This window comes from Pimephales promelas, chromosome 19, assembly GCF_988280905.1.
Source record: "Pimephales promelas chromosome 19, fPimPro1.hap1.1, whole genome shotgun sequence".
NCBI lineage: Eukaryota > Metazoa > Chordata > Actinopteri > Cypriniformes > Leuciscidae > Pimephales > Pimephales promelas.
In genome coordinates, this window is record NC_142787.1 from 17,718,320 (window position 1) to 17,744,598 (window position 26,279).

Below are 26,279 nucleotides of genomic sequence, written 5' to 3' on the forward strand. Positions count from 1 at the left end.
TAGTACACCGGATGGGCGGGCGAAGCAAGTTAATGTCATCCAATCAGACTCACCAACGATGAAAAATAGGAGAGGCTCCTGCTGGAAGTGGCGGTTGTTTCAGTATGGCGTCTGTTGCTGAGGGCGCAAATGGCAATGGAATCTACTGGATTCATGACAGTATCCTTCTCACGTTTTTTGCGTATTTTTGTTCGACGAGTCGGTTTAAATTAGTTATATTATATTGGTTTGGAAAGCATAAAGGTAAACCGTGGCCAGTGTGTATGAGAGAAGGGAGGCTAATAACTTATTAGCGGATTTTCATTGTCAGTTTAACCGAACGCTAGTTTTAGTAACGTAAGTTACACAAAGCTGCAGTTGTTCTGAATTTAATTTGTATTATTGTTGAAAAGACACATAGAGTGATCGTAGACAGTGAACGTTGTACAAATCCCTAGAACTGTAAAATTATCATCACATTGGGGCTAACTGCATTTTATCATATAGATTGGAGTACTAACGTTAATGCTTTAGTCTTATGTAATTCTGTTTAATAATATGTTTTTAGACTGTTTGGCTCCTTTTATGTTTTATTTTAGGCTTAGGGGCTTTCTCTTGCTTCTCTTGTATTTCCTTCAATTTGCATATAATCAGATGAAGAACAGGGACAGCCCATGGTTTTTGTTACAGGTGAGTAAATTTAGTCTGTTTCTGTTATAACCTATTAAAATATCCTGTTCATCATTCTGGCTCCTCATGTTTGATATTTGAAAACTCACTCCCATCCTCTTTTAGGGATGAGCAGGAACCTTGGCTTAAAGTTTGGTTCAGCAAATAATACAGAGGGAAGGATAAAAAGGAGAGCTGGCAGCATGGATAAAAGTGGCAAGAAACCAGGATTGCATTTGGGAATGGCAGTGGGAAAAGCTTCAGATCAGAAGCTGCCTTCTACTGTAACCAAATCCAAAACTACTACACCTGCACCAGAACCAGAACCAGACCTTCCTCCTTTGACTTCAGCTCAGGTGAGCAGTGACTTATGAATATTTACAGTGTTTCTGTTTGTGTGGTGAAATGCTTTTGACTTTTCACAATTGTCTGCAGGGATGCTAAATTGACACTGTTAGCAGAAAAAACTAAGTAATTTGTGGGATTTCACCAAACACTCCAAGTTGGCGTGAAATTGATTGTCTTTTCTTCCCTATTGTCACACATCCGAGGGAAATGGCTTTTTCGAATCAGAAAAAAATGTAGTGTGGGATATTATTTTGTACTTCTCTGGAATTAATTGGATCGGTATCATTTTAATATTTTTCTCAACCTCCTTATGCTGGTTGCATCATTATCACCTTTTTCATCCCTGATAATTTACATTTCTGTGTGTCTCTAATTAATTACTCCAAACAATTAACTAGTCAAAAGTCTGTTCATTCTTTATTTTTTACTAATTTCCATGTTTAATAATATATAGTTATCAAAACTATGAAATGGCACACATGGAGTTTTGAAAGTTATGCAGTGACTAAAATAAATGTAATATTTATATATTTAATTTAAATGTAAAATTTTATAAATCCAAAAAAATATTAATTTTGACCTATAATTGAACTCTGGACATTCCTATAGATGCTGGTCTCCTATTGACTGCTTTTACAACATCCACTCCAGCATCCATTCAAAAATATCCAATAAAATTAAATTGAGAAACTTTTATTGTTTATCTATTTACAAAGCTTTTTGGAGCTTTTGAGAAACATGCTAATGTTTCCAAATTATGTCCTGACTTTAGGGCTGTGAAACGATTAATCGCGATTAATCTCATCCAAAATGAAAGGTTGTGTTTACATAATATATGTTTGTGTAGTGTGTATAATTATATTGTATAAATACACACACATGCATGTATATGTTTAAGAAATATTTGCATGTATATAATTTATTTATATTTACACAAAATTAATATACATAAATATAAATATTTGATAATACAAATAATTTCTTAAATATATACATGCATATGTGTGTATAATATACAAGATAATAATACACACTACACACACATATATTATGTAAACGCATAATTAATCACGATTAATCGTTTCACAGCCCTACCTGACTTGTTAGGCTATATTATGTTTTAGTTTTTATTACTAATCACAATTAACCCAACAACCAATTAGTTTTGGATTTTTATTTATTTATTTATTTTACAATTACAGCAGTGGTGCTTTAATTAGGATAGATTTGAGATATTTTGTACATAAATATTTGCATGTTTTGTGCCATGAATATTGAAAACCTTTGTTTGTTAATGTAAAAACATGTGTTTTGTGAAGGCCTCTTAAAGAAATGCATCTAATCAGGGTAAAGTGAACCTGAAATCAACTAAATTATTCAGGTTTTCAATAAGACCAGTCAAGTTCTTGATTTTGTCAATGATATTGTTTTGTTCTGCATTATATATATGTATGTAAACGTAATATTTGCATATATTTGCATATATTTTTGTCTGTATCAAACATCACCTTGCAAGAACTGATTTTTCCTTCAGGAAATGTAAAATCGAACTATCGTTGACGGTATTAAATTGGCAGGTTCTTTTTTAAAGGATGTACAAAGAACCTATCCAGGTTTGTTTATTTGATTTGTACTTGAAATCTTCTGTTCTGGATTGTAGACTCTCTTCAGCGCTGCCCAAGCCAAAAGTAAGCCATCGCTGAAGGATCTCTGCCCAGAGGACAAGCGTCGGATTGCCAATCTCATTCAGGAGCTGGCCAGGTAAAGCCCTCTCATTATAGTGGTCTGATGAATGAATGATTACAGTGCACCTCAAGCCAATGTGATTTACTGTGCATGGATCTGATTTTGTTTACGTGCTTCTTTTCAGAGTGAGTGAAGAAAAAGAGGAATCTGTACAGAAACTCAGGGATGAACAGGAAACCTTTGAGAAACAAATCATGCAATTAGAGCAACAAAACCAGCTCATCGTCCAAGAGAGAGAAAGTATCCTTTTGCAACAGAAACAGTAAGAATGCTTATCGAGTTTAGGTTTTAGGCTTTCATGTAAATGAAAAGCTGCCATCAATCACATCAAATTAACATCAATTACATTTTAATGGCAAACAGTCAGTGGAGGGTGGTGACTATGATTGATCTCGTATTATTGTATACGTTTTTTATTTCACAATAGTTATTTTTTTCTGGTAATAAACAAAAGGTAACACTTTACAATAAGCTTTGCTAGTTAACATTAGTTAACTACATTAGTTAACATCAACTAATAATGAACTGCACTTATACAGCATTTATTAATCTTTGTTAATGTTAATTTCAACATTTACTAATACTTTATTAAAATCTTGTTAACATTGGTTAATGCACTGTGAACTAACACGAACAAACAATGAACAGCTGTATTTTTATTAACTAACATTAACAAAGATTAATAAATACTTTAACAAATGTATTTCTTATTGTTAGTTAATACATTATCTAATGTTAACTAATGAACCTCATTGTAAAATGTTTCCAAAAATATATACAATGTGTTCCAAAATATTAGGCAAGTGACATATTAGTAGGATTTCACTATAAACATTCAGATTTTATTGCATATATATATATATATATATATATATATATACAGGGGTTGGACAATGAAACTGAAACACTGGCCAATGTTGGAGGTTTGACATCTATATGCCTGGCGACCAATCTTCAGAGTGAAGCACGGGTGGATCAGTGATGAGCTCCAATATCATGACAATCCTGATTGTATTTGATGGACACGACACTGCCGAGGACTACCAAACCCTTCTTGAGGATCATGGGCACCTGATGCTCAAACCGTGTATCAGCATGATCATGCACAAACACACACAGCAAGACTTGTGACAGAAGGGTTTGATGTAGATGAAAGTGACGTTGAACATGCACAGTCACCAGATCTAAATATTATTGAGGTGTTTTGGAGGAGCGTGTCCACCAGCATCATATAGTGACCTGGACACTGTTCTGGAAGAGGAACGGCTCATAATCCCTCTGGTCACTGTGAAGGACTTCTATCTGTCATTCCCAAGATTGATTGGTGCTGTATTTGGATGCAAAATGAGGCCCTCACCATACTAACAAATTATTGTGTTGTAAAACCAGGTGTTTCAGTTTCATTGTCCAACCCCTGTATATATATATATATATATATATATACACAGTTATATGTAATTAGAGTACAGTCACTTTACTCACAGCTAATTGGTCCAGTCTGCGATCTCTAACCCCCCCCCCCTCCAAACAAACTTGGTCAGGAGCAGGTTAGCAGTGTCGTGTACATTACATGGGGTGATGAAACCTGCTAAAACCAATCCAATCTTGTGTCTGAAAAAGTTTGCGCAAACTAATCTCAAACTTACCTGGGTAGCAGCTGAAACCGGCTTCATGCAACAGGCCAATGATCAATTTAGTGCATCCTTGCTGAATAAAAGTATTAATTTCTTTAAAACAAACAATACAAGCAAAAAAAAAAACAACCTATTGTCCCTAAACTTTTGAATGGTAGTGTAATTCACTATGTGGTGACTTAAATCACAGTCCACTCTTTGGAGAAAGGGAAGGACTGTTTTGTATTTTCGACTGACAGGGGGCAGTGTTGTCTAAGCATTGGATTCATGTTCAGCCTCGTCGTGACTGCTGTAGGGGCAATATAACCACAGGACGTCATTGAGACGGTTGTTGAATTACACTTGTACTTGGAGGGATCCAGTTTCTTTGGCATATGCGTCACATTGGACTACTCTAAATATTGAATTTCATTAAAGATGAAATGGGCTTTATTTGCTGCATTCCCTGCTGAAAAATCCAGCTAAAACCAGCCTAGGCTGGTTGGCTGGTCTTAGCTGGTTTAAGCTGGAAGTAGCTGGTTTTAGTTGGTCACCCAGCCTGGCTTAGCTGGTCAAGCTGGTCTCCCAGCCTGACTTAGCTGGTTAAGGTGGTCTCCCAGCCTGGCTACCAACTTGACCAGCTAAGACCAGCCTGACCAGCTGAAAAAGTGTTCAAAACCCCTCTAAAACCAGCCTGATAAACCAACTAACCAGGCTGGGAGACCAGCCAAAACCAGCCAACCAGCCTTGGCTGGTTTTAGCTGGATTTTTCAGCAGGGTTGTTGTGTGAAATGTAACAAACAAACGACAAAGAGAACGCACACTGTGTTAGGTTTAATATTTACTATTTTAGATGCCAGTTTTTGAGCTCAGGGATCAGACCCGTCCTTGGTGTGGGTTGAAATGCTTTTAATTTTCGTTTGAAATTGAAAGAGCTGGCACTGATCTCATGACCACTGGGAACGGCGTGGGTTTCTTCTCGTGCCAACCTGTCATCCGACTGGCACATCACAAACTTCGCACAGTTCGGATGCTCCCTTTTTTTCCTTGCGGCTCTGCCAGCTTCGGTGATCTTGCTTTGGTCAAAAGACATGGCGAACCATCAGTTTCGTCCAACACTGTGAAATACGAAGAGCAATCGCAGGCTGCTAAATTGCAGATTTGGCAGGCGAGCTCAGAAATTAGGCGAGCTCAACTCAATTAAATGCACTTTGGCACCGCGGCCTGGCATTTCCACTAAAATTCAAAACTCCATTAAAAAGAGATTGTAGTGCAAGACAAACTGTATGAAAGCCCCCTGTGGAGACAGGGCGGTCTCGAAAGGTATCAGACAGATGATGGCCCACAGAGCTGGTCTTAAAGGTTAAGGAGGACGCAAAAAGACAAACTGAGTCACGAGGCTCTGTGTGGAGTAATTGCTCGCATTGTCTCCATCTCATCTGCCGGGATTGCGATTATCAAGAGGAAATATCTCCGTAGGAGGGGGAGAAAAATTATAAGTTACATTCTGTGCGTAGGAAGAATTTGAAGCCCGTGTACGGAATGAAATTAGACTTTTCTCAAGCCTGTCTTTGGCATTCTACACCACGTCTCTGAGCGGTAGATTCTATTACCGAGAAGCTCGCAATCTTTGTTCTTCACAAGGAATTTACATCAAGAAGCATGGGAGACACAAAGGGGAAGTTGAATGCATTCATCAATAATATTAATCTCATTGAAGTTTGCATGGTCGCTTTTTTGAACGCTTCGGATGGATCAGAGGAGCAGAAGTCCTTTTGTAATAGTTTGTTTGACTAGTTCTGAATCCGTGCATCCTGGCTGGATGAGCTTAGGTGGGGCATAAGCCCTCACAGAAATGGCACTTAATCACAAACCCGCTGCTTGCATATTGTTTATGACCAATTAGTTTTGTAGACACACTAATAATTGGAAGTAATAAACCACATGCTCGCAGCAAATGAAGCCCCGTGATATATAAATAATCAAATCATCAGTGGCTTGATGAGTCATTTTCACTGTTATTTAAATCGAAGTGTGCGGTTGTCTGAACTGTCCTCCTATCGATTTACTTCTCAACCTAACACACGCAGACCATCCTGCCGAGTGGCCCCGTAAAATATTCTCTTCGGCGCAATTTTGTTCTACCTCGAGGTGGATTTCATTATTTTATTTCTGCGCCGGGCTGACAGGGGAGTGAATCATGTTGACAGCGCCTGTCTGAAATATCGAATGCAAACTCTGATTTTGTGTATTTTTGGATGGGGGGTGGAGACACACCGTGCCTGCAGCTTTCTTTTTTCCTGATGTAGGCCCTCGGAATGAGCTCTGATTGGCCGGCAGCCAACAGAGGTGCCTGCGCGGTGGGAAGCGAGAGAGAATCTTATCAGTCCCGCTCCAGTCGCTCCAGATTACCAAGCGCTGAGCGTTCCCGCACGCCCTTCTGTTAATGTATTAATATGTGTGTTTACGCCCAACCTGTCTATCAGAGTATCAGAAGCCTCTCGTCAGCTGCGAGGTAGATGCCTGCGTGCGATTCACTCTATCTACGAGACAGGCTCTTCGTTCTCATTACAAATGAGAGGCCTATTTATGGTAAGGGTCCTTGTTGAACAGTTACTCATTTCATACAGAGGTTTGACATGCAGCTGTCATAAAGGACATTGTATGTCGGCTCCTCAGGATTTTATATCGCCTTTGTATCCTCTCATTGTAGACAGTCAGATGTTGACTGATGAACTTGAATGAGGTATAATAATAAACCTGATTGATTTAGATAAGATATTTTTACCCACGTTCTTAACAAGCAATCGACCATCAGTTTGTGGATCCGCTTTCTTTTTGCGACCTGTGCATGCAGGATGTCAAACTCCTGTTTGCAAGGGTTGTGTAAACATTTATAAAAAGGCATTTATTTAATCAATTATTTGAACAGTAAAGACAGTTTCTAAATATATTTTAAAATGTAATTTATTCCTGTGACGGCAAATAGGAATTTTCAGCATCATTACTGCATTGTCACATTATCCTTCAGAAATCATTCTAATATGTTGATTTGGTGATAAAGAAACATTTCTTCTTATTATTATTATCCTGGATAATAGATCTGATACAGTCCAAAAAAAAAAAGAAAAGAAATCTGCTTTAAAAAAATAATATTGGGGTAAACCAAATGGTAGCAGATGGAATTTGCAAATTTGACTTATCAGAGGCCTTATATTACATTTCTAATCACCAAATTAAACTTGTGGTAATTGGGGAACATTAGAACCACTCACTCTCTTGGTTCTTAACTTTAGTTTCTAATAGTCTGATCAATTTAATAAATCTGAAACTGAGCATTAACACAAAGTTAGTAATTTGTAGTAATTGTATGGCTAAATGTAATTATAGGCCTGCTTCTCATTCAAACTGACAGCACTGAATCAGTGTTATTAGTGTATCTTTTATATTACAAATTTATATTGTGTGTGAATATTGAATGTAGTTTGTAATCAAGCAAAACGTTACTACTTTAAGATGCAAGCTAAAACGGAGAACACAACAAATTGAATAATTGATTTGTCCTCTATGACCTGTTTAACTGACTGACTTCTGTGAAATGCAAGAAAGGATATTTCAAGACAACACTGGACACCATTGAGTTGCTGGAATAAAGAATGACAGAGTTTTTTTGTTATTGGGTGAATTCTCCTTTATTGCAGCATATTGCTTGGCAACTCTAAGGAAGTTATTTACTTTACTATATTATACTTTAATTATTTATTGAGCACTGGTGTCCTGGTTTGTTCTTATACTAATAAACCAGTGTGATTATACCACTTCACCTTGCCTTTACCAAGGTAACAATCACTAATCCTTTGTGGGTTATTATTTTTGTATTTATGAAATTCCTCTTCCTTTTTCTATCGTGCAGTATTCTGGAGATTTTAATACTAGCCTTTGTTTTTAGGTAAGATTTACCATGCTTATCTTATGGGTATTGGATTGAGAGGCTGTTGAGCAGAGCCTGGATTTAGTGCTTATTGACATTGTAATAACGGAGATATGAGGACTATAAATAATCTCTATATCGTTCTAACTTTCAGTCGGTTTGATCTGTGTTGCCCCTTTTGAGTTCATGGGCCTTGAGGTATTATAATGATCGCTGAGCGCTTGTGCTCTTCAGCTAGGCTGATTATTAAGAAGAAAGAGCAAAAAAAAGTAGCTTTCCATTATTGCTTTCCTCGTTGGAAAATTAGATCTACCGAATGGTTTTCTGCAAAGCGTGTGAGAGTAAGAGAGCGTACGTCACACTGTCATTAGTCGGCGCAGTCGGCGTGGCTGTGGTTCTGCTCCAGATCAGTTGAGTTCTGCCCAATGCTGCATACGTGCCAGCTCTCTGTCTCTCAGTCTGGCATTCTGCCCGTCCCTGCCCAGCCGGACCCAGATGGAGGAGTGTGTGAAGCCCTCACCCCGAAGAAACGCTTCTATCTCTTCTCTGCAGTTCTGCTGTCTCTTCTCGCTTTCTTCTCTGTCTGTGCACTTTTTCAAAAAGTCACAAACATGACTCCAGGTATTGGCGGCTGGGATTCAGCCAGAGAGACTCAAATGTCAGGAGCCAGAGTAGAAGTCCAACTGGTCTCCTCTTTTTGATATAAGGAGGACACTGGATAACTGAGCTCTCTGTGGGAGAATTTGTTTTATATATTTCAAGTTCTTGTAGCTTTTTCTGTCACCTAAACTTAAGGTGCGTTCATGTGCTATGGTAATAATGGTAAATACCAAAAGCTGACGTGGAAAATGCACATGAACACCCCCTCATGTGGTATTTTCCACTGGGCAACTCGTAGAATATTGTGATGGACGAGTTGCCAAGATGAGATAAACTTTGACCTGACCTTTCAAAATGGCGGAGAGCACTGCGAGAGTCGTGAATGGTGAATATATATACAGTATATATATATATGTTATCTAGAAAATATACAGCATATTATTTAACTTTTGAGTTTTGATAAATCTTTTTCTTGCTGTTGCAGATGACTTAAGCAATCTTAACAGGTCTGGATCTCCATCTTTTTACCACATTACGACAACAAAAGCACTTGAACGCAACACACTGGTAAATACCTGTTCACAAGTGGAAAATAGCACGTTAACGCAGCGTTATTCAGTTGTTTTTTCTTTTAGAATGTTTCAATTGTACCTGGCCAGTTATATCAAAGACTATAGAATAACACAAGATGTGTCACTCGTATTGTTTTGAATGGGGAAAAGTGCAATGATCAATATAGTGGAATAAGTCCCGCCCACTAAATAAGCTAATCACTGATTTGTAGAGTCATCGCGTCATTGCAGCTGCTGTTAGAAGCTCCGGTTCCTATAGAAACGGTCAGATGCCAGCTTCCACTGCGCATGCGCATTAGCTTGATCCAGCCTGAAAAATTTAGTTTTCTGTCATGATTCGAACGTTTAGAAACAAAATATGAGGCAGTTGTTGTCAGAGTCAGTGGTGATTTCAAATATGAAATTTAATCGTAAGATTGGCGAAGAGTTTTGGAGAATTTGATGTTTCCGCATTCAAAGAGATAGGAGCTGTATTTGCAAGCCTGAGAGGTGTTTCAAAGATGGCCACCGAGTGACATACCCTGTCTTAAAGGGACTTTGGTTGTATTTTATTTAATTTTATTTAACAAAACTGCATGATACAGATTTAGTTTTTGGCATTCTCTAAAAAAACCTATCCTAATTATAACCTTTGGTTATGACCATTACCCTTGGTTTATACCATATTCAGTGTTGCTTGTTACTGATACTGTTCTGAAAAACATTATAAAATAATTTAATCAAAACAAATTTGCCTAGCTATCTGAATAAAAAAAAAAACCCATCTCAAATCTTTTATGGAAAACACCAAATTCCTCAAAATGATAAGCTGGTGTTTTAATTACTGTACTGTCCTTTTTTTTATCACTGACGTTGACCAATCTTGAAATGTTATTTGTTTTACCTCTCAAGCTTGATGATATCGGTTTTGGGCATATATTTGAGTGTTTACCTTGACATACAGCTGATTTTACAGTTACTAATTACCTTTGGGGCACTACCTTGAGGGAGGTTTTTTCCTTTTACCTAGGAGTACCTTCTGTATTCCTTTTGTACCTTCAGTCTCCTGCCTGCTCAGCATTAGCTTGGCAATACTACATTGGGGGAAATGGATTACCATGTTTGGCTTGGAAGGAGAGAGGGTTTTAGTCTAAGTGGGAACAGTGACAGAGTTGTTCAGTGCGTGTTGAACCTTGACCCACGGCACAGGCCTGCAGAACCAGTACCGAGAGTGTCAGGAGCTGCTGGGACTCTATCAGCAGTACCTCTCCCAACAGCAAGAGAAACTCAACAAGTCTATCACACTGCTCAATCAGTCCTGCTCCCACAGCAAGGTGAGTACTAAGAGAGAGCGTGTCTGTGTGTGGGAGAGAGCGATAGATAAACGCCACAAATGGCTCAGACTGAACATGTGCGTGCACTGAATTTTTATCCTTTACGCCATGTTGGAATTTTAGCTGATCAGTCACAGCATTGTATAACCATAGCAGGTAGAATTTCATTTGTATAGCCCACTATCTTTATAACCTGGCAGACCAACCAATTTATCGGCTGATATTTGGCCATTTGAAATTTTGAATGCAAACCCAGTTTTTCTTTTAAAAGCAAATATTGGGTGAATTGATGTTGTTTCGATTACACTTTTGTAAGATACTTTTATCTAGAATGACTTTATATATATTTATTTTAATGTACAAGACTGACCTTGAATACATGACGATAACTGCTCACTGCAGTTTGCAGGCTTATGGAAGTCCACCAGTAATTCCCTAGATTAAATTGTGCTTAGTCAGTTGTGTCATTTTCCCAGCTACAGATTTTTTTTTTTTCCTGTATTTGTCCCTCTGTCTTGCACATGGTCAAAGAGAGAGATAAGACCACCAAGGTTGGCATGAAATGAAATGGCATACATAATTCATTTTACTTCTGTAATATGACATTTAGAAATGAAAGAATATTTGACAAGGAAAAATGAATGCCACAGTTTAATATTATCAATCTGAAGTTGTTTTGACATCAGCTAAATTCATTGGTGTTGCAGAGTATGTATGTACGTATGTATTTTTACTAGTGCTGTCAAAATTAACGAGTTAACGCATGCAATTATAGATTTTTTTTTTCGGTTTACCACGTTAAAAATATATTAGCGCAAAATGTCCATTTTGTCGCATCCTCGCCAGTCTTAAATTATATAAATTATAAATAAAGTCTTAAACTCAAAAAGTGAGAAAATGGGATGCATGTCAGATTTGTGTTGTGCAGAATGTATTAAAGTGACTGCAGCCTAATAAACCCACTGTCATTATGGATAGTCAAAGAACAAAATAAAAAGAGAAAATTACTGCTCTTGACTGAATAACATTTGTATCTTTAATAAGGATTAATCTATATTTAATTTATAATTTATGTTGTGAAGCATGTGAAGTGTTTAATAACTTCAATTTCTATATATATCCATAGACCTACCTAAAAATATTAAAGCACTGTTTGCGAGGTCAAAAACAATGAAAGCAAGAACTTTTTTTTTTTACAGGGCAAGTAAAAATCTGAAATGGTCTGACTGGGCCTAATATATTGAAGCACAGGTAAATGTGACTTTATTATGTGAATTTGAACACACAGTTGGAACAGTTTTTGCAACATAAATATTCATACCAATTCTCAATTTTCATAAAAAAAATAAAAATAACTTTATAAAAAAAAAATATAAATAGTGATATATAAATAGTCCAAAATAACTGCACTTTACGTTTCTGAATAACAAACACCCCATACCTGGGGGAAACGAGGTATTTCATATTTAGTGATATGAAAAGAACCCTTAGTTAGAACCCCTATTCAAATATGGTGTATTTATTTATTTCAACCTGCTGACCACTTTTATGACCTCTTGTAAATCTTTCATGACGACCAGTGACACATCTGGTCTGTACAGGGTAACTAACTGATAATTCAACAAATAAAAAACCTTAATATCGACCTCTTTTTTTGTTGCTCAAAATTAACATACAGTAGATCTTAAGAAAGATTATTCATAATAATAGTAATGTTGCTCACAGCAGGGAATTTGAAGTCCAACATTTATTGCCTTGAAATGTGGTGAAGGTAAATTTGTCACAAAAGCTCTGTTTTGATGGCTCTATCGGCGGTGCTTTTAAAGAGGATGGATTTAGAGAAGCAGCCTCTCAGAGAGGAGTTTTGGCATGTTGACACTTTAGCATCTAGAACTGTTAACCTGTCAGCACACCAAAACCCTCTCAGAGAAGTTCCATCTTTAACTCCATCCCCTTTTAACCACTGTCACTAAAAATATTAAAGCTGAAACAAAATAAAACTCACCAACCGACACTGTAAAACCCGTACGTTGTTTTAGTTTAGAACGTGCACCCTGTGCACCCTCCATCTTAAGCTTGTATAAGGGAAATGAGCTTGTCCTCTCTGAAACCTTGGCTGTGAGTAATGCATGTTTACATGCTCCACGACCTCCTTTTGAATTAGTCAGTGGCCCATTTCTGTCCCCTCAGAGGCAGACGATTCTCCTTTGTCCTGAATGTTTATCTCTTCGGTGATTGACCTTGGGTTGTTGCGTCCTCTTGGGATGAGCCCACCCTCTCTGACTCCCCTGAGTAAAACCTACTTTGTTACTACATTATTAAAAGGTCAGAGGTGACGTATACTTTTTCTACCTCTGCTTCATCCCACAGATTCCTAGCAGTGAAGGGGTGCCCAGGAGGTCTTCATGTGGGAGAGGAACTGCTTTAGATGGTTCTTACTTGGACCTTTCTTTATCAGGAAGTAGAACTGAGAGAGGTGGGTCAGTGGAGTGCACTCATTCTTTCTCAACAGGACCTTTTAGTGCACCGTCCAGCAACGAGCAGAACTGTGGTGTTCATGATGAGCACACCAATTACAATTTTAAAGGTGGACATAGTGATCCCAGCTTCTCCAACAGGGAGCCCTCGGCCTTTGATGCTCTGAAGCGGCCTGGTGCCTCTGAACCCAAGTGCTCTCGTCAGTGCCACAGAATGAAGAGTGACAACATGTGTGGTGCTAATCGAAACGGACTTGCTCCGCCTCCTGGTCAGGAGAACTGGGAAGAGAAACGGCAGTGTCTTTTCCTGCAGAAGAAACAGCTGGAGATGGAGAGGGAGAGAATTCAAGCTCGGTTGGTTCAACAGGAAGAGAAACTTCTGCTCCAGAACCAGCAACTCCGTCAGTCTTACCTTCAGTACAGCAAGTAAGAGCCTGGCACAGGCCTTTTGTTTAAACAGTAGAAAGTAAAACATACACATAACTAATAATGCATACACAGACGTTCATGCACCTAGAGATTGTTCTAGTTCACTGTTCAATAATCATGATTTTTGTCTCATTAAAGAACAGAGACAAGTCTTGCTATTTTGGTGCTAATCATCATTATGCTACAAATTCTGTTAATAACTAGAATTGAACCGCAAACATTCTTTTAATTTTTTTTTTTTACGTTTGAAGGCTTCAGCAAGCAACCACAACAGATTTTGAGAAGCCCTTAAATGGAGACAGCAATTTTAATGAAGGTCCACAGTCCTGTTTTGTTATGGATCAGGTAACACACAGGTAAACATTGTCTTAAAAATAGCATTGAATTCAAAAAAGACCTGGAGAGATAAAGAAAAAGTCGAAAGTACAAATCTTTAAATATACAAAAGTTCCCTTTCAAAAGATTGGGGTCATTGAGAATTGTTTTTGAAAGAATAGTTTGGAATCCTGAAAATAAAAAAGTATGACAGTTTTCACAAAAATATGAAGCAGCACAGCTGTTTTCAAATGATTCTTGAGCACCAATTCAGCATTTTAGATTTCTGAAGGATCATGTGACACTGATGATTAATAATATCTGCTGATTTTTCAGCTTTCCATAACAAGAATAAATTCCATTTTAAAATATTTTAAAGCTGCATTGTGTAATATTTAGGAGGCTCTGTAGACAGAAATGCAATATAATATACACAATTATGTTTTCAGTGGTGTATAAAGACCTTACTTAAAGGAGAACTCCGGCGAACAATGAACCTTTGGTCTAATAAAATATCGGTGCCTAGTCAATCGTTCTCTGAGATTTGTTTTCTTGATAATCGAATGTAAAGAGATTTATCTCTAAAAACTGTTTAGCGTATAATGCTAGTACTGGGGGCATTGACTAAGTAAAAGAAATCGCTAGTTTATACCACTAACAAGGCTCAAAATAGCCCCACACTAACACAGAAACATACTGAGGCTCCATACATGCAAAACGAAGCATTGGAAACTTTGTAAGTGTACAGACCGTTTAATAAGAAGATACTTTATGAAGACAGTTCACTTCGTGTATACAGGCAGCAGCCATCTTAAAAAATAGTCTCGATAAGTCGATCCCCGAAAGCGGTTCATACAGTTCAGAAGTTCGCTGAACTTCATACAGCTCAGATCACTCAGCACGTCGTTCGGGGATCGACTTATCGAGACTATTTTTTAAGATGGCTGCTGTCTGTATACGCGAAGTGAACTGTCTTCATAAAGTATCTTCTTATTAAACGGTCTGTACACTTACAAAGTTCTCAATGCTTCGTTTTGCATGTATGGAGCCTCATTATATTACTGTGTGAGTGTGGGGCTATTTTGAGCCTTATTAGTGGTATAAACTAGCGATTTCTTTTACTTAGTCAATGCCCCCAGTACTAGCATTATACACTAAACAGTTTTTAGAGATAAAACTCTTTACAATCGATTATCATGAAAACAAATCTCAGAGAACGGTTGACTATGTACCGATGTTTTATTAGACCAAAGGTTCATTGTTCGCCGGAGTTCTCCTTTAATGAATAGTTATGTTTTTATTGAATGAGGCATTTCTATCTATATACACCACTGATCCTCTTCCATTGAAATGTACCATTTTGTGCCGCGGACAAACGCATTTCGTCACTATGTTATTGTTCATGCAAAGGAGCTAGCTAAAGTCAGGGAATAAAACACTGACACAATGATGAATGAGTAACAATAATATTCTGAATAATTTATTGTTTTACTAAATAATAAAGTAAACATAATTTCTTAATTTATCCTTGTAATGAAACCTCAATGCTTAACTGGCTACCGTGACTTTTGATGTTTGCAATTCGTAACCTCACCGCTAGATGCCGCTAAAAATTACACACTGCACCTTTAAAATAGAAAAGATTACATTGTAATAATATCTCATAATATTACTGTTTTTAGTGTATTTTTGGTCAAATAAATGAAGTTGTGGTAAGAAACTCCAACTTTTAAATGGTGTAGAATAGTATATTTCTCTCTATTTCTTATTCAGCAGTGAAATAAAAGGGCAAGAGTCACACATTCTGCAGAGATGCGTTCAACAACCGTTGAGTAACATACAGTCACAGGAACAAACAAGTATTAAGCAACCTACACCCAAGCTTTCACAAGGTACGTTAACAAGAAATTATGCTCAATAAGTTAATCCTTTCTGATTTTTACTTTACCTTCTTAATGGAAAATGTAATAATTTTCTCCCTGCAGAGATCTCCATTACCAAAAAGGATATGGCCACTTCTCCTGTGATTCCAGAAAGCTTCCGGACATCTGCTCTTCCCAAAAGTCCTCCTCTTGGTCTTCCCAGGACTCCACAGGCCTCCAGGTGAGTTAAGGTTAAGTCTTGGGTCCATTTTTGTTTTCTATGCCATGGATTGGTTTCTTTATACACTCATCTAAGTCATCATCACAGACTGTCTAGGTCCTGCCCAGCTGTCTAGCACAGCCAATGTGTTTTTCCACACCCTTTCTGTATTTTTAGTTGAGCAAAACATTTAATTTTGCCATTTGTGTGGCCACTCTGTCAATTTGGGATTCTGTAGAGAGGCTGCTGTTGCAATTTAAAGATGGGGGAAAACTCCTGGTGCTTGAGATAAGCTTTCAGGAAACTCAATGAAAAGAACCATACCAGTAAATACAATTTAACAAGTTCAATTCAAGAAGGAGTGAAAAGAGGGAAATTACAGCAATTTTGGCTCAACAGCACAGCAGGGTCCAAGCCCATGTATTAATTGTGTTTTTGGAGTCTTTGCCTTTGTGATAGAGCCTGTTAATGCAAGAATGTGAAAGAGGAGAAGAGGAAGGAGATTTGATACATGGGGAAATCTAAATAAAACGGGGAAAAAGGAAGAAGAAGTGAACGAAGAGGAAAAAAAAGAGAAAGCTGGTCTGGGTCCAACACAGTGCGAGGCCTGTTTGATGAGTTAAATGAAGATTTTTGCCGACCAGCGCTGAGGCTGACAGGAGCCAAGCTGAGTCCCATTAGCTGGCGTAGCAGGGCCCAGCAGCAGGTGTAATTGAACCGAGTCTTCCAGCTCGGGCCGAGAATGCGCCGCCTCCCCTCAGCTTAATGAGAAAGAGTGAGGCAGAGAATGAATCACTGACCGCTAGCGCGAGACACACTCTGGGATAGGGAAGGAAATTCATTACCGTTTTCTTTTAACGTAGAAAGGTAATTAATGTGACAGCATGTCTTTTTTTTCCCCTCCCCCAACCCTCACTGCGAGAGTATGAGCATGTCTCGTTTAACACGCCATCTCTGAAAAATGCAGATTATTTGTAAGTCGTTTGTTAGGCGTATATCTGGGAGAAAATGTACTGACTTCAAAAGTAATTGCCTTTTTTCTCCCTGTATTATGTGTTATGGTGAATATTTTGCATTAATATGTTTCTTTCTGTCTCAGATGTTTCATTACCGAGCCAGAACTTTTACAGGGGCTGGGAAAATTAGGTTGCTTTGTGTGCATGATATTTGTGGGAGGCATACCAAGAGAATGTCAGAACTGACAGGGAATTGAATACTTGCGAATGCTTAATATGTACTGTACCAGGGAACTTGATAAGGGCCAAATGCGAACTAAGACTAAGGCAGAGATGTGTCTCTTAAAGGGATACTTCACCTCTGGAAAGATGGTGTACTTAAAATCGGTCATTTATGTTGAAGAAATATGAAATTATTTTTGAATTTGGAGCTTTCTAGACTGAGAAAAGCCAGAAAATGTAGTTTTGGCTTATGTGGATGAAAGACAATATCTCCTAGAATGCACTTGCTTCGCTGCCCTAGGAGGCCATGCCTACCGGTAACAAAGCGCAGTAGTTAAACAACAAGTCTTGGCTACTAGTGAGTCTCTGTGATGAGTCTGCATGGGGGATATGTCACGTCTCTGGAGGATATGAGGTTGGAAAGCATGGTAATTTGAAAATACTACAGGTTTATCACTAATACAAAGCTTAATGCTAAATCCTGAAGTATCCCTTTAAATGGAAGTCAAACTGTTGAATTTTAAGTGACCGTTCCGGATTCACCTTTCATTGTGACGTCAAATAGGATAAAATGTGATAAAATAGGCAATAAAATAGATCTTTAATTAGACATCTCCCTAAGTACTGTCTATTCATTAAGATTTTAGTTGAATAAATATTATTCCAGTTAAGGTGTTGCACATGGCAATATTAAATTGCTCAAATGGTAAGAAAATCTTTACAGAATTTCAAAGGAATTAAAATAAATGTATAAAAAATAAATATAAATTATGTAAAATTGTAAATGATGAATGGGAATAGAACATTACATTTCTGTACATCTGGGATGCAAGTCATATTTTGATTTAAAAGGGGACACTTGCCTTTGCCAATCTTGACACGGTTAGAAAAGAATCATGGGAATCACTAATGCTTAAAAGGTGCATAAACTCTTACAAGATAACCATTTACTCTAACCTGCACTATGGAAAGTGTATATATACTGTATATATAGACAATAAATAATTTATTGTATCCCACTGTCTGGAGGGTACTTTTGCATTATTCAAAACTAAACCTGATTTGAGGAAATCAATGATGCGAGTCATTTATTTATTTATTTTTTAGAAGCCAGAGGTTGGATGCTTCCAGGACAACTTCAGGTCTGATGCCACAGGGATAGTCTTTAGAAGAACTACCGAATGTCCCTGTCAGCCAGCAATAAATCAATAGACAAGCACTGTATTACTAATTACTGTATTACTGAGTTTGCTTAAAAGGAGAAAGATGCCCTGGGGATAAAAGTTTGGGTTAATGAAAATTATTATTAGTTATCATAACATGATATCATATATAAATCATAACATTTCACTCCACCGAAACAGGTAGTTTTCTTTGAGTGTCCTTTGGGTGTGTGAACCCAAATGACTAATTCTTTTAAATTGAGGGATTTTAAAGTTTTGGTAAAGCACTATTACTATTTTTCATACTTTGTGGTAGAAATGTTGAACCCAATTTATTAAACTTTGGCACATTTGTTGTCCCACCCCGTTTGTGGAAATGAATGATTAAGGAGACTTACTATTTTCATGGTGGGTGATAAAACTGTCGTAAAATTCCTTACATTGAAAAAGATCACAGAGACTTTGCGATTTGAACATATATATATATGTATTACTTTAAATAAATTCATTATGGTGTATTTTGCATTGCTAGCTCCTCACATTTCCTTTTGAAAATATAAGAAAATACTCAGAAGAGTGTTAGTAGACTGCTAGTGTCACAAAAGAGAGAAGGCAATGAATTATGCGGTCAGACTGATAAAACTCAACAACTTCTGCAAGACTCATGAAAACAATACACTTATCAAACCACGTCCTTCTTTCAAATTGCCTTCACCTTTTCAAATTAACCTGTGCAGTGCAGACTTGGGCCATCTCTTGTAAACTTCACTTGTTCCTCTTCACTTTTACAAGGGGAATTTGAAAAAAAAAAAAATTCAGGGCTGTTTTGATAGAGCTGAAGTGAGAAATGTCAGAGCTCCTGCCCATGGGCTGTGCTTCTCCTCAGCTTCTTATTATTGATTTGAAAGAAAATTGACATGCAGCTTTGTCAGTACTTTATGTTTAGGATATTTATATTACTGTTTTGGTCCAAATTTGTTTGGGCTTTCAGGCGTGACAGACATTTTTAATGAGAACAGTAAAATAACTGGAGTCAGAGGCAAAGGAAACTGATAAACTGTCTTTTGTTTGGAATTATTGAAGTAGAACCTGATTCTTTTTCAGTGTCTTTCATCCTCTCTGCATTTTACTCTCACGCTGATGAGAGTAGAAGCTTGAGTTGATGAGTTAACCAGTAGAGAGTCTAGTACATTGCAAATGTCTGTGAAGACAGCTTCGCTGATAATTAAGTCACGTAGATTTTTTTTTCATTTTTCAAATTTTACACACACACACACACACACACACACACACACACACACACACACACACATATATATTATTTATTATATATATTTCATTTAAAAAATATGATATAATATAAAAATATTTTTTATTTTATTATTTTTGTAGAATTTAAGATTTAGTTTTTTTTCTCTTCAATAATCTAGAGAGTTAAATACTACTATTTACTATATTTACTGCTATACTACTATATTTATATATATATATTTACTATATTTATATTACTATATTTACTACTACACTACTAATACTCAGCTCAACTACCCCCCCACCCCCCAAGGCATCTTGAACTCTGTTCCCAATGCCTAGCTGATCCGTTGAATGAACAGATAGCGTTCGAGATTAGCAAACCTCCTCTTAAGTGATATTAATGTCTCGTGGTCATTTACCAGTGGACCTTGTGAAAAGCAATGAAAGCTTTTGGGTAAATATGACTGCCAAACACATTAGCATTCTCTCTGGCAATTTCCTCCTACCAACGCCCTAACATCCCCCTCCCCCGCCCAAACTACACCTACCCCTTCCCTTGTTATAGATTGTGACCGGCGGTAAGAAATGCATTATTCATATCGGCAATGTCGTCCGTTGATGGATGGCTGTTTGAGAGGCCTGTCCGTTAAATAAATCAACAAATAAAAATGCTAATTCTCACATTTCTAGAGGGAGCCTTGCCAAAGTCCCACCCCAGCAGCCATCCACCCTTAGTGTAAGCTCTCTTTCTCTGTCTCTTTCCCTCTGATGCATATGTGCAAAAGAATCGTCGGATGGCAATCGATTGTCATTCGCCAAAACGACAAAATGAGATTCCCGGATTGGACATTACTATCATTGTCATAGGAATGGATGTAAACGAAACCTAGATTCAAGTTTCAGGCTTAAAAGCAAAAGAACATTAGGCAGCTTGATCCATTATGATGTCATTAAATATTTGTAGCAATTTTTTATTTTGAGTAAATATATGAAGTTGCTTAATGACATGTAGTGAGCAGGTCTCTTTCTCAAACAGGCTTGTAACTGGTTGTGTAATCATTAGCAAATGAAACATACCTGACAGATAAAGTGCAAAAGTTTGCTTTTGTTACTTATGATCATAATTATTGTTACTTAATATTTATTGCAAAGTCATTTCATTAAGATATCTCCATTTATATAAAATAACAGCAACATCAACGAGAGTGCACAAAAACATTCAGTGTAAAGTTGCAAGAGTGAAATGAAACATTCTTGATAATGAATGTATTACTGGAAAATATTTTGACAGGTTAACAGTGCAAAAACAACGTAGGAGTCAACATTAACTGTTTTATGCTGTTGCTGATACAGTGTTCAAGAATTGGAAATATGCATTGGAAGTTTGCATCCATGAGTATGAGGGTGGCCACGAAGATAAAAAGGCAAGATACCTGCTCTTTTCCAAAACATTGAACCACCTACTTAGGCAGTATTTTAAGGCATCATTTTGCAAAAGATAAGCCTAAATTCTTGGGTTCTCTGTCTTGAAGTACTATCATCGTTCGCTAAACAACAGGTTGTTTCCAAACCAGTGATGTTAAAAATAATTTTCATTAATTGAAATAAAGCTGAAATAAAATATTAGATGAAAAACTTAAAGGGGTAAGGCATTGAGACATCCAGTTTAGCTTGATCTTTTGACACGTATGTTTCGGAACTCAAAAAACTTCCTTGTTAGTCCAAAAACAGCTTTTATTGAAAGCGAAACCAAAACCAAGCTCTGAAATCAACACGTTTCGGATTTTTTCACAAGACACAACAGTTTGACGAAAGACGGCCTCTGCAGAATCAGATCAACGGTTACTTCTACATCATCTTTACACCCCTACTTCTACACCACTGGCGCATCAGTGAAATGAGAAGGATCACTGGACTAAAAATAACATTGCCTTCCAAAGGATCCTAATGCTAGGAAAGTGGTTATTTATTTTCAAATATGTGAATGTCTCAGCATTACTTGTTTTTTCGGTGCATTTCACTGTGGGTTCTTTGGTAAATCAATTGCAATTTCACCGTAGACTTTGCAAACACTTTTATTGTAAGATATGAACCCGACTAATGCCACAACATGCAAGTAACCGTGTTAATTCTAATGCTTTATCTGTGATTAGTGTTTTCTAATATGTAGGGGTGTGACGAGATCTCGTGCCACAAGATCGTGCGAGACTAAAATATGACGAGATTTCCCGTCGAGTGAAAAGCTGTCTCGCAATATCGCCATGACTGAACGTGAGGATGAGATTACGATAGAATATTCCACCGCTACACTCACATTCGCCTGAACTATCGTTTTGCTGTTTTTATAAAAAAATAAAAAGCATTATAAACTAATGTAAAAGTCTGCTCTGCTCATCCAGCATGAGTTGCCGTTGCTGCATGAATCACAATTCTTTGATCGCGTGACAATGGCGGAGAATTTCTTGCGCAACAAAGACTAAACGTCTGATAAATGTCTTCTCCTGTAGAATGTACGCTCAACATCGCTGCTCCCTATACGCAGAGTACGCGCGATCACCAATTTGAAAGGAAAACACAAGCTCCCTGAATGATGTGCATTGCGCACAAATTAGGCTTCATGGTCCGTCTCCCAATACCCATCTCTGGACTGTTTATTTGCACTATGGTCTCTGTTTGCACGAGTACTCTAATGTCTTAAGGACAACAGACAAGGGAGGCTCTGTTTCTGAATTTATAATCGGAACACAAGAACAACATAGAGACAAACACCCCAGCCTCGTTTCTCTCTACCCGACCTTTTCCGAACTCGCCACATTAACCCTTACAACTGCTGGTGCAAAATAAAACCGCTATTTCAAAACAATTATAGAGTCTGTGTGCTAACTTTGATTATGGTTGCACTTGCACTTATTGTTTGCACTTAAGACTTCAGTTAGCCAATCACATTGAAGTCTCACAGCAGACACGCCCCTTCCAACAGATTGTTCAAATCCGAGGGCTAAAATCAGGGTAGAAAAGGGCCTTTTATTTCTAAATTATGATAAATACTAAATACAGTACTAAAATAACGCTACATAAAACTTTTTTGGAGGATGCAGACTGGTATCTTATGAAGAATCTCTCATATAGGCAGTAAACGGCAAGCTATAGTTATTTTTTTCTGATGGCAGTAGGCAGAACAGCCAGTATAGTGCCGCACATGTAGGTTTGTTTATGGTGAATGGTCGACGCTGCCTCCAGAGTCCAGGGTCAGAGCTGTATCAGTGGTTAACAAACTGCAGTGGGTCCAGGTGGTCTGTCTAAGCACCGGCTTCTCAGAGGCCTTCGTAAAGTGTGAAGTGAGATCAACGGGCCTGTAGTCCTCAGGGATCCGGGGGTTTCCGATCTTTGGCAGCAGAACAATGCAGGATGTCTTCCAGAGCTAGGGCACCTTCATCAGTCCCAGCATGAGGAACAGGTGCTCAGGAACCCCACTGAGCTTGCTGTGTGAACATGTGTTCAACACTCTGGGGATCAATCCGTCAGCCTCAAAACTTATCTTTACCTGTGCAGAGATTCACCAGTTTGCTCAGTGCTCACCTGGTCAACTGAAATAGACATTTGAAGGGTGGGAGGAGTAGGTATAATTTTAGGTTTTAAAGGCACAGTTCACCTGAAAGTAGAGAGTCTTGATGTTGTTTCAAACCCTTAATATTTTAGATGGTCTTTCAGCAATTTTTCAAAAAAAGTTTTGGCTGCGTTTTTTTTATTCAATAAAAATTGTGACAAAAATGCACCGTAAAGGTGCTGTGACATTTACTGTTGTTTCATGGGCAAAATCCAGATGTTTCAATAAGAATGCAAGGATTTTCCTATGTAGATTTCGCAATTGATTCAAGTTGGTCACAGGCTGCGCTGACTAAACAGGAAGCTGTTTGGTTTCAAAGTGACTTCTGTGAGTCGTGCATCATACATCTCTACACTTTTTTTCAATGTACCTTTTTTTTCTTGTGAAATTTTACAGACATTTTGTTAATGTGACTGCACCTTAAAGCTACTGTGATTTTTACCCCCATCTAGCAGTGAAAAGGTATATGACCATCCATTGAATATTAGTTTCTGTTCCTCTCAATTCCGATTTCGTTTTAACTCCTACGGTGGCCAATGTAGTCCAAGATTAACATGGCTTCCAGTTCACCCTCGTCCATGAGTGTTAACTCAAACGTAAACGCGAAAGGCGAAGCTTGAATTAACGGGTATGTCCCTCTTTGGCTTATGTACTTTCGAGATGGAGGGGCAACATGGCGACCGACATTAGAACCCCTTACCCGTATGTATTTTCAATGGCATATTATACACTCACGAGAATACTTTTTATTACTCGAAGTAAATATACATTAATGAGCGCATATATTTTTGAAAGAACTGTTTTTAGCTAAGAATAATCTAAAAGAGTTACACAGTGTAGCTTTAAAAAGGAGTCATACATACTGTATATTGTTCACTATATTTCCCTGTAGTCCTACGATAACTTTTGTGAGAAACGGGCTGGAATTTATATATTAATTCAAAATCATTCCTTTTTTTTAAAGCATCTCGATGCGCATGTCTCTGGTTTGATGTCAGTGACGATCAGTTATGTGACACCTGAGAACCAATGACGTTTGATCTCAAATTGGTTGACGCGTCTTGATGTGTCACATTTAAATGCAAGAATACGATATTGAGTGACAGATTTACCAACTCTGCTCCAAAGTCTAGTGAACTGCCTACCCAGACAGCATTTTAAGGCATCTCAGGCATGCTTATCGACATCTCAGTTAAGATGTTGTCTTACGGCCCCGATATTCTCACGGCGAAGTTCTTTTTTGGAGCTTTTTTCAAAAGTTTGAAAAACATGAGAATTTATAGACCTTATTCAGAGCAGCGCCATGACGGGTATGAAAGCAAGGCTGTGACTTTCACTGGCATTATAATGAATTAGAATTACAACTTCAATTTCTATAAAGCGGCTCTCTGGTGTATTTATGTTTTTACTCGGCCAGGGTCCCAGAGCACACCTACATATTACATCATCGTCACAGACCAATGGTAGTATGAAGGTGTTTACCAGCCAGAGCAAACTTTTCCGGAAAGTTTTTGAACTCCAGAAAGGCACACAAAACAAACTTTGGCCTGAGTTTTGGCCTGATTTTGTTCAAAATGATATCATACAGTTTGTTCTTCAATTTCACTTGAAGTATATCGGGGCCTTCAGAGGTGTAGGCTGTAAAGAGCTCACTTGGTTTTGGAACAGAGCTTATGTGTTGCCTGAGGAGGATGGAAGTTTGAAGATTTGACACCCTTTAATTTCTATTTACCTTTCTGTGGAAACATTTTCTGGTGTAGTTGGCTGATACTTTTATGATTTCAAACCCAAAAAGTGTCAGACACGAAGGAAATAGTGGATGGCATGTTTCTCAGTGTCTTGTGTAATCACCACTATCATGGCCATGAAGCAAATGCTGCTTTCAAATGTCAGAGGCACTTAGTGGATGGCACCGTTTTCTGCCTCACACACACATCTGTATGAATACCCACTCATCCCTTCTGCTGCATTGGATGCAAATCAATGCTGTTTAGAATGAGCAGTGAATTATGTTAGCAGCATCAGTGGAGCGTGCTTTAGGAATTCATGTTTTATATCTGAAATGTGCACGTCTGTACTCGATGAATAATTTATTAAGCACCTCGACTGAGGGGTTGAATCTTTATTAGCTTAATCTTTGTTTATTTATTCTTTTATTTATTTATCTCCTCGCTCAGCTCTCGTAGTTTTCCTTCCAAACTAGGAAAAAAAAAATGTGCTGGCTTGTTCTTCATACCCACCCTTAGGCCACATGTTTCAAAGCCTGTGAACTCTGTTGTCTAGTCAGATGCAACAATGTGGCTTTTATGTAGGGGAATCTGAGGATGCGTTGCGTTCTGAGAGCGCTATGTAAATGATTATGCTTTTTAATCCCACTTGTCCACTTTTGTTCTGGTGTATAAAATAATTATGTGACATTTCCTGAGTCATGTTTCTTTTTCTCGTTGCTAGGTGGGATGACTCTTTGATGGAGCTGTTGGACATTTTTAGTCCTGTATCTAACCCAGAGAGGTACCGAATCAATCCCTCGTCCCAGAAGAGTTTCGTCGCCCCTCTGTCCTCCCAGAAGACCGTTTTCTCCCCTTTACGCCCCAGTCGGTCCTCTTTGCAAGACCTGGAGGAGAGCGAGATCTTAGAAGACATCTTTTTCATCTGTTGAAGGCTTGTAATGGTGGCAAACTCATTTGAATGATCATTAATTATTCATGTGCTCTTAATTCTGCCTTTTTAGTGTCTTGAAATAATTATGGTCTTAATTTTTTTACGTATTCAAGTGTTGTTTCTCCCTTAATAAAATGTGTTTATTAATAAATGGTGGTGTTTATTCAGTTACAGCTCCATAAAAATCTACAGGCTTTTCAAGAGATTCTCAAGAACAGTTGCTGCAATCTGTAACGTGTAATGCCACCATCATCTGATGAGAAATTTTCATGAGAGTGACTAGTCAAGAAGATGCATTTCTAGTCAATGCTGCATTTTCCACAAAATGATTAGTCATCAAAC

The 26,279-nt window shown here is 37.8% G+C and overlaps 1 protein-coding gene across 2 annotated transcripts; it reads left to right on the forward strand.

The window, feature by feature from the left end:
- The first annotated feature begins 48 nt into the window (after window positions 1-48).
- Window positions 49-26,088, forward strand: kiaa1328 (KIAA1328 ortholog). 2 transcript variants are annotated; one of them, XM_089123815.1, is made up of 11 exons: window positions 49-159; window positions 634-669; window positions 775-1,004; window positions 2,657-2,757; window positions 2,867-2,982; window positions 10,647-10,771; window positions 13,142-13,674; window positions 13,929-14,033; window positions 15,766-15,884; window positions 15,978-16,095; window positions 25,728-26,088. In XM_089123815.1, the coding sequence occupies exons 1-11, from the start codon at window positions 105-107 to the stop codon at window positions 25,933-25,935; spliced, it is 1,746 nt and encodes a 581-aa protein (XP_088979941.1). In that variant the 5' UTR covers window positions 49-104; the 3' UTR covers window positions 25,936-26,088. The 2 variants fall into 2 exon arrangements, with proteins under 2 accessions (XP_088979941.1, XP_088979940.1); XM_089123814.1 differs by having other exon boundaries at window positions 60-159; window positions 628-669.
- Window positions 26,089-26,279: the final 191 nt, after the last annotated feature.

Coding starts and splice junctions, on each gene's coding strand:
- kiaa1328 (XM_089123814.1), top strand. CDS start 105: ATGGCGTCTGTTGCTGAGGGCGCAAATGGCAATGGAATCTACTGGATT. Junction 2,983..10,646: donor CATCGTCCAAGAGAGAGAAA/GTATCCTTTTGC, acceptor CCCACGGCACAG/GCCTGCAGAACCAGTACCGA. Junction 13,675..13,928: donor TCTTACCTTCAGTACAGCAA/GTAAGAGCCTGG, acceptor TTACGTTTGAAG/GCTTCAGCAAGCAACCACAA.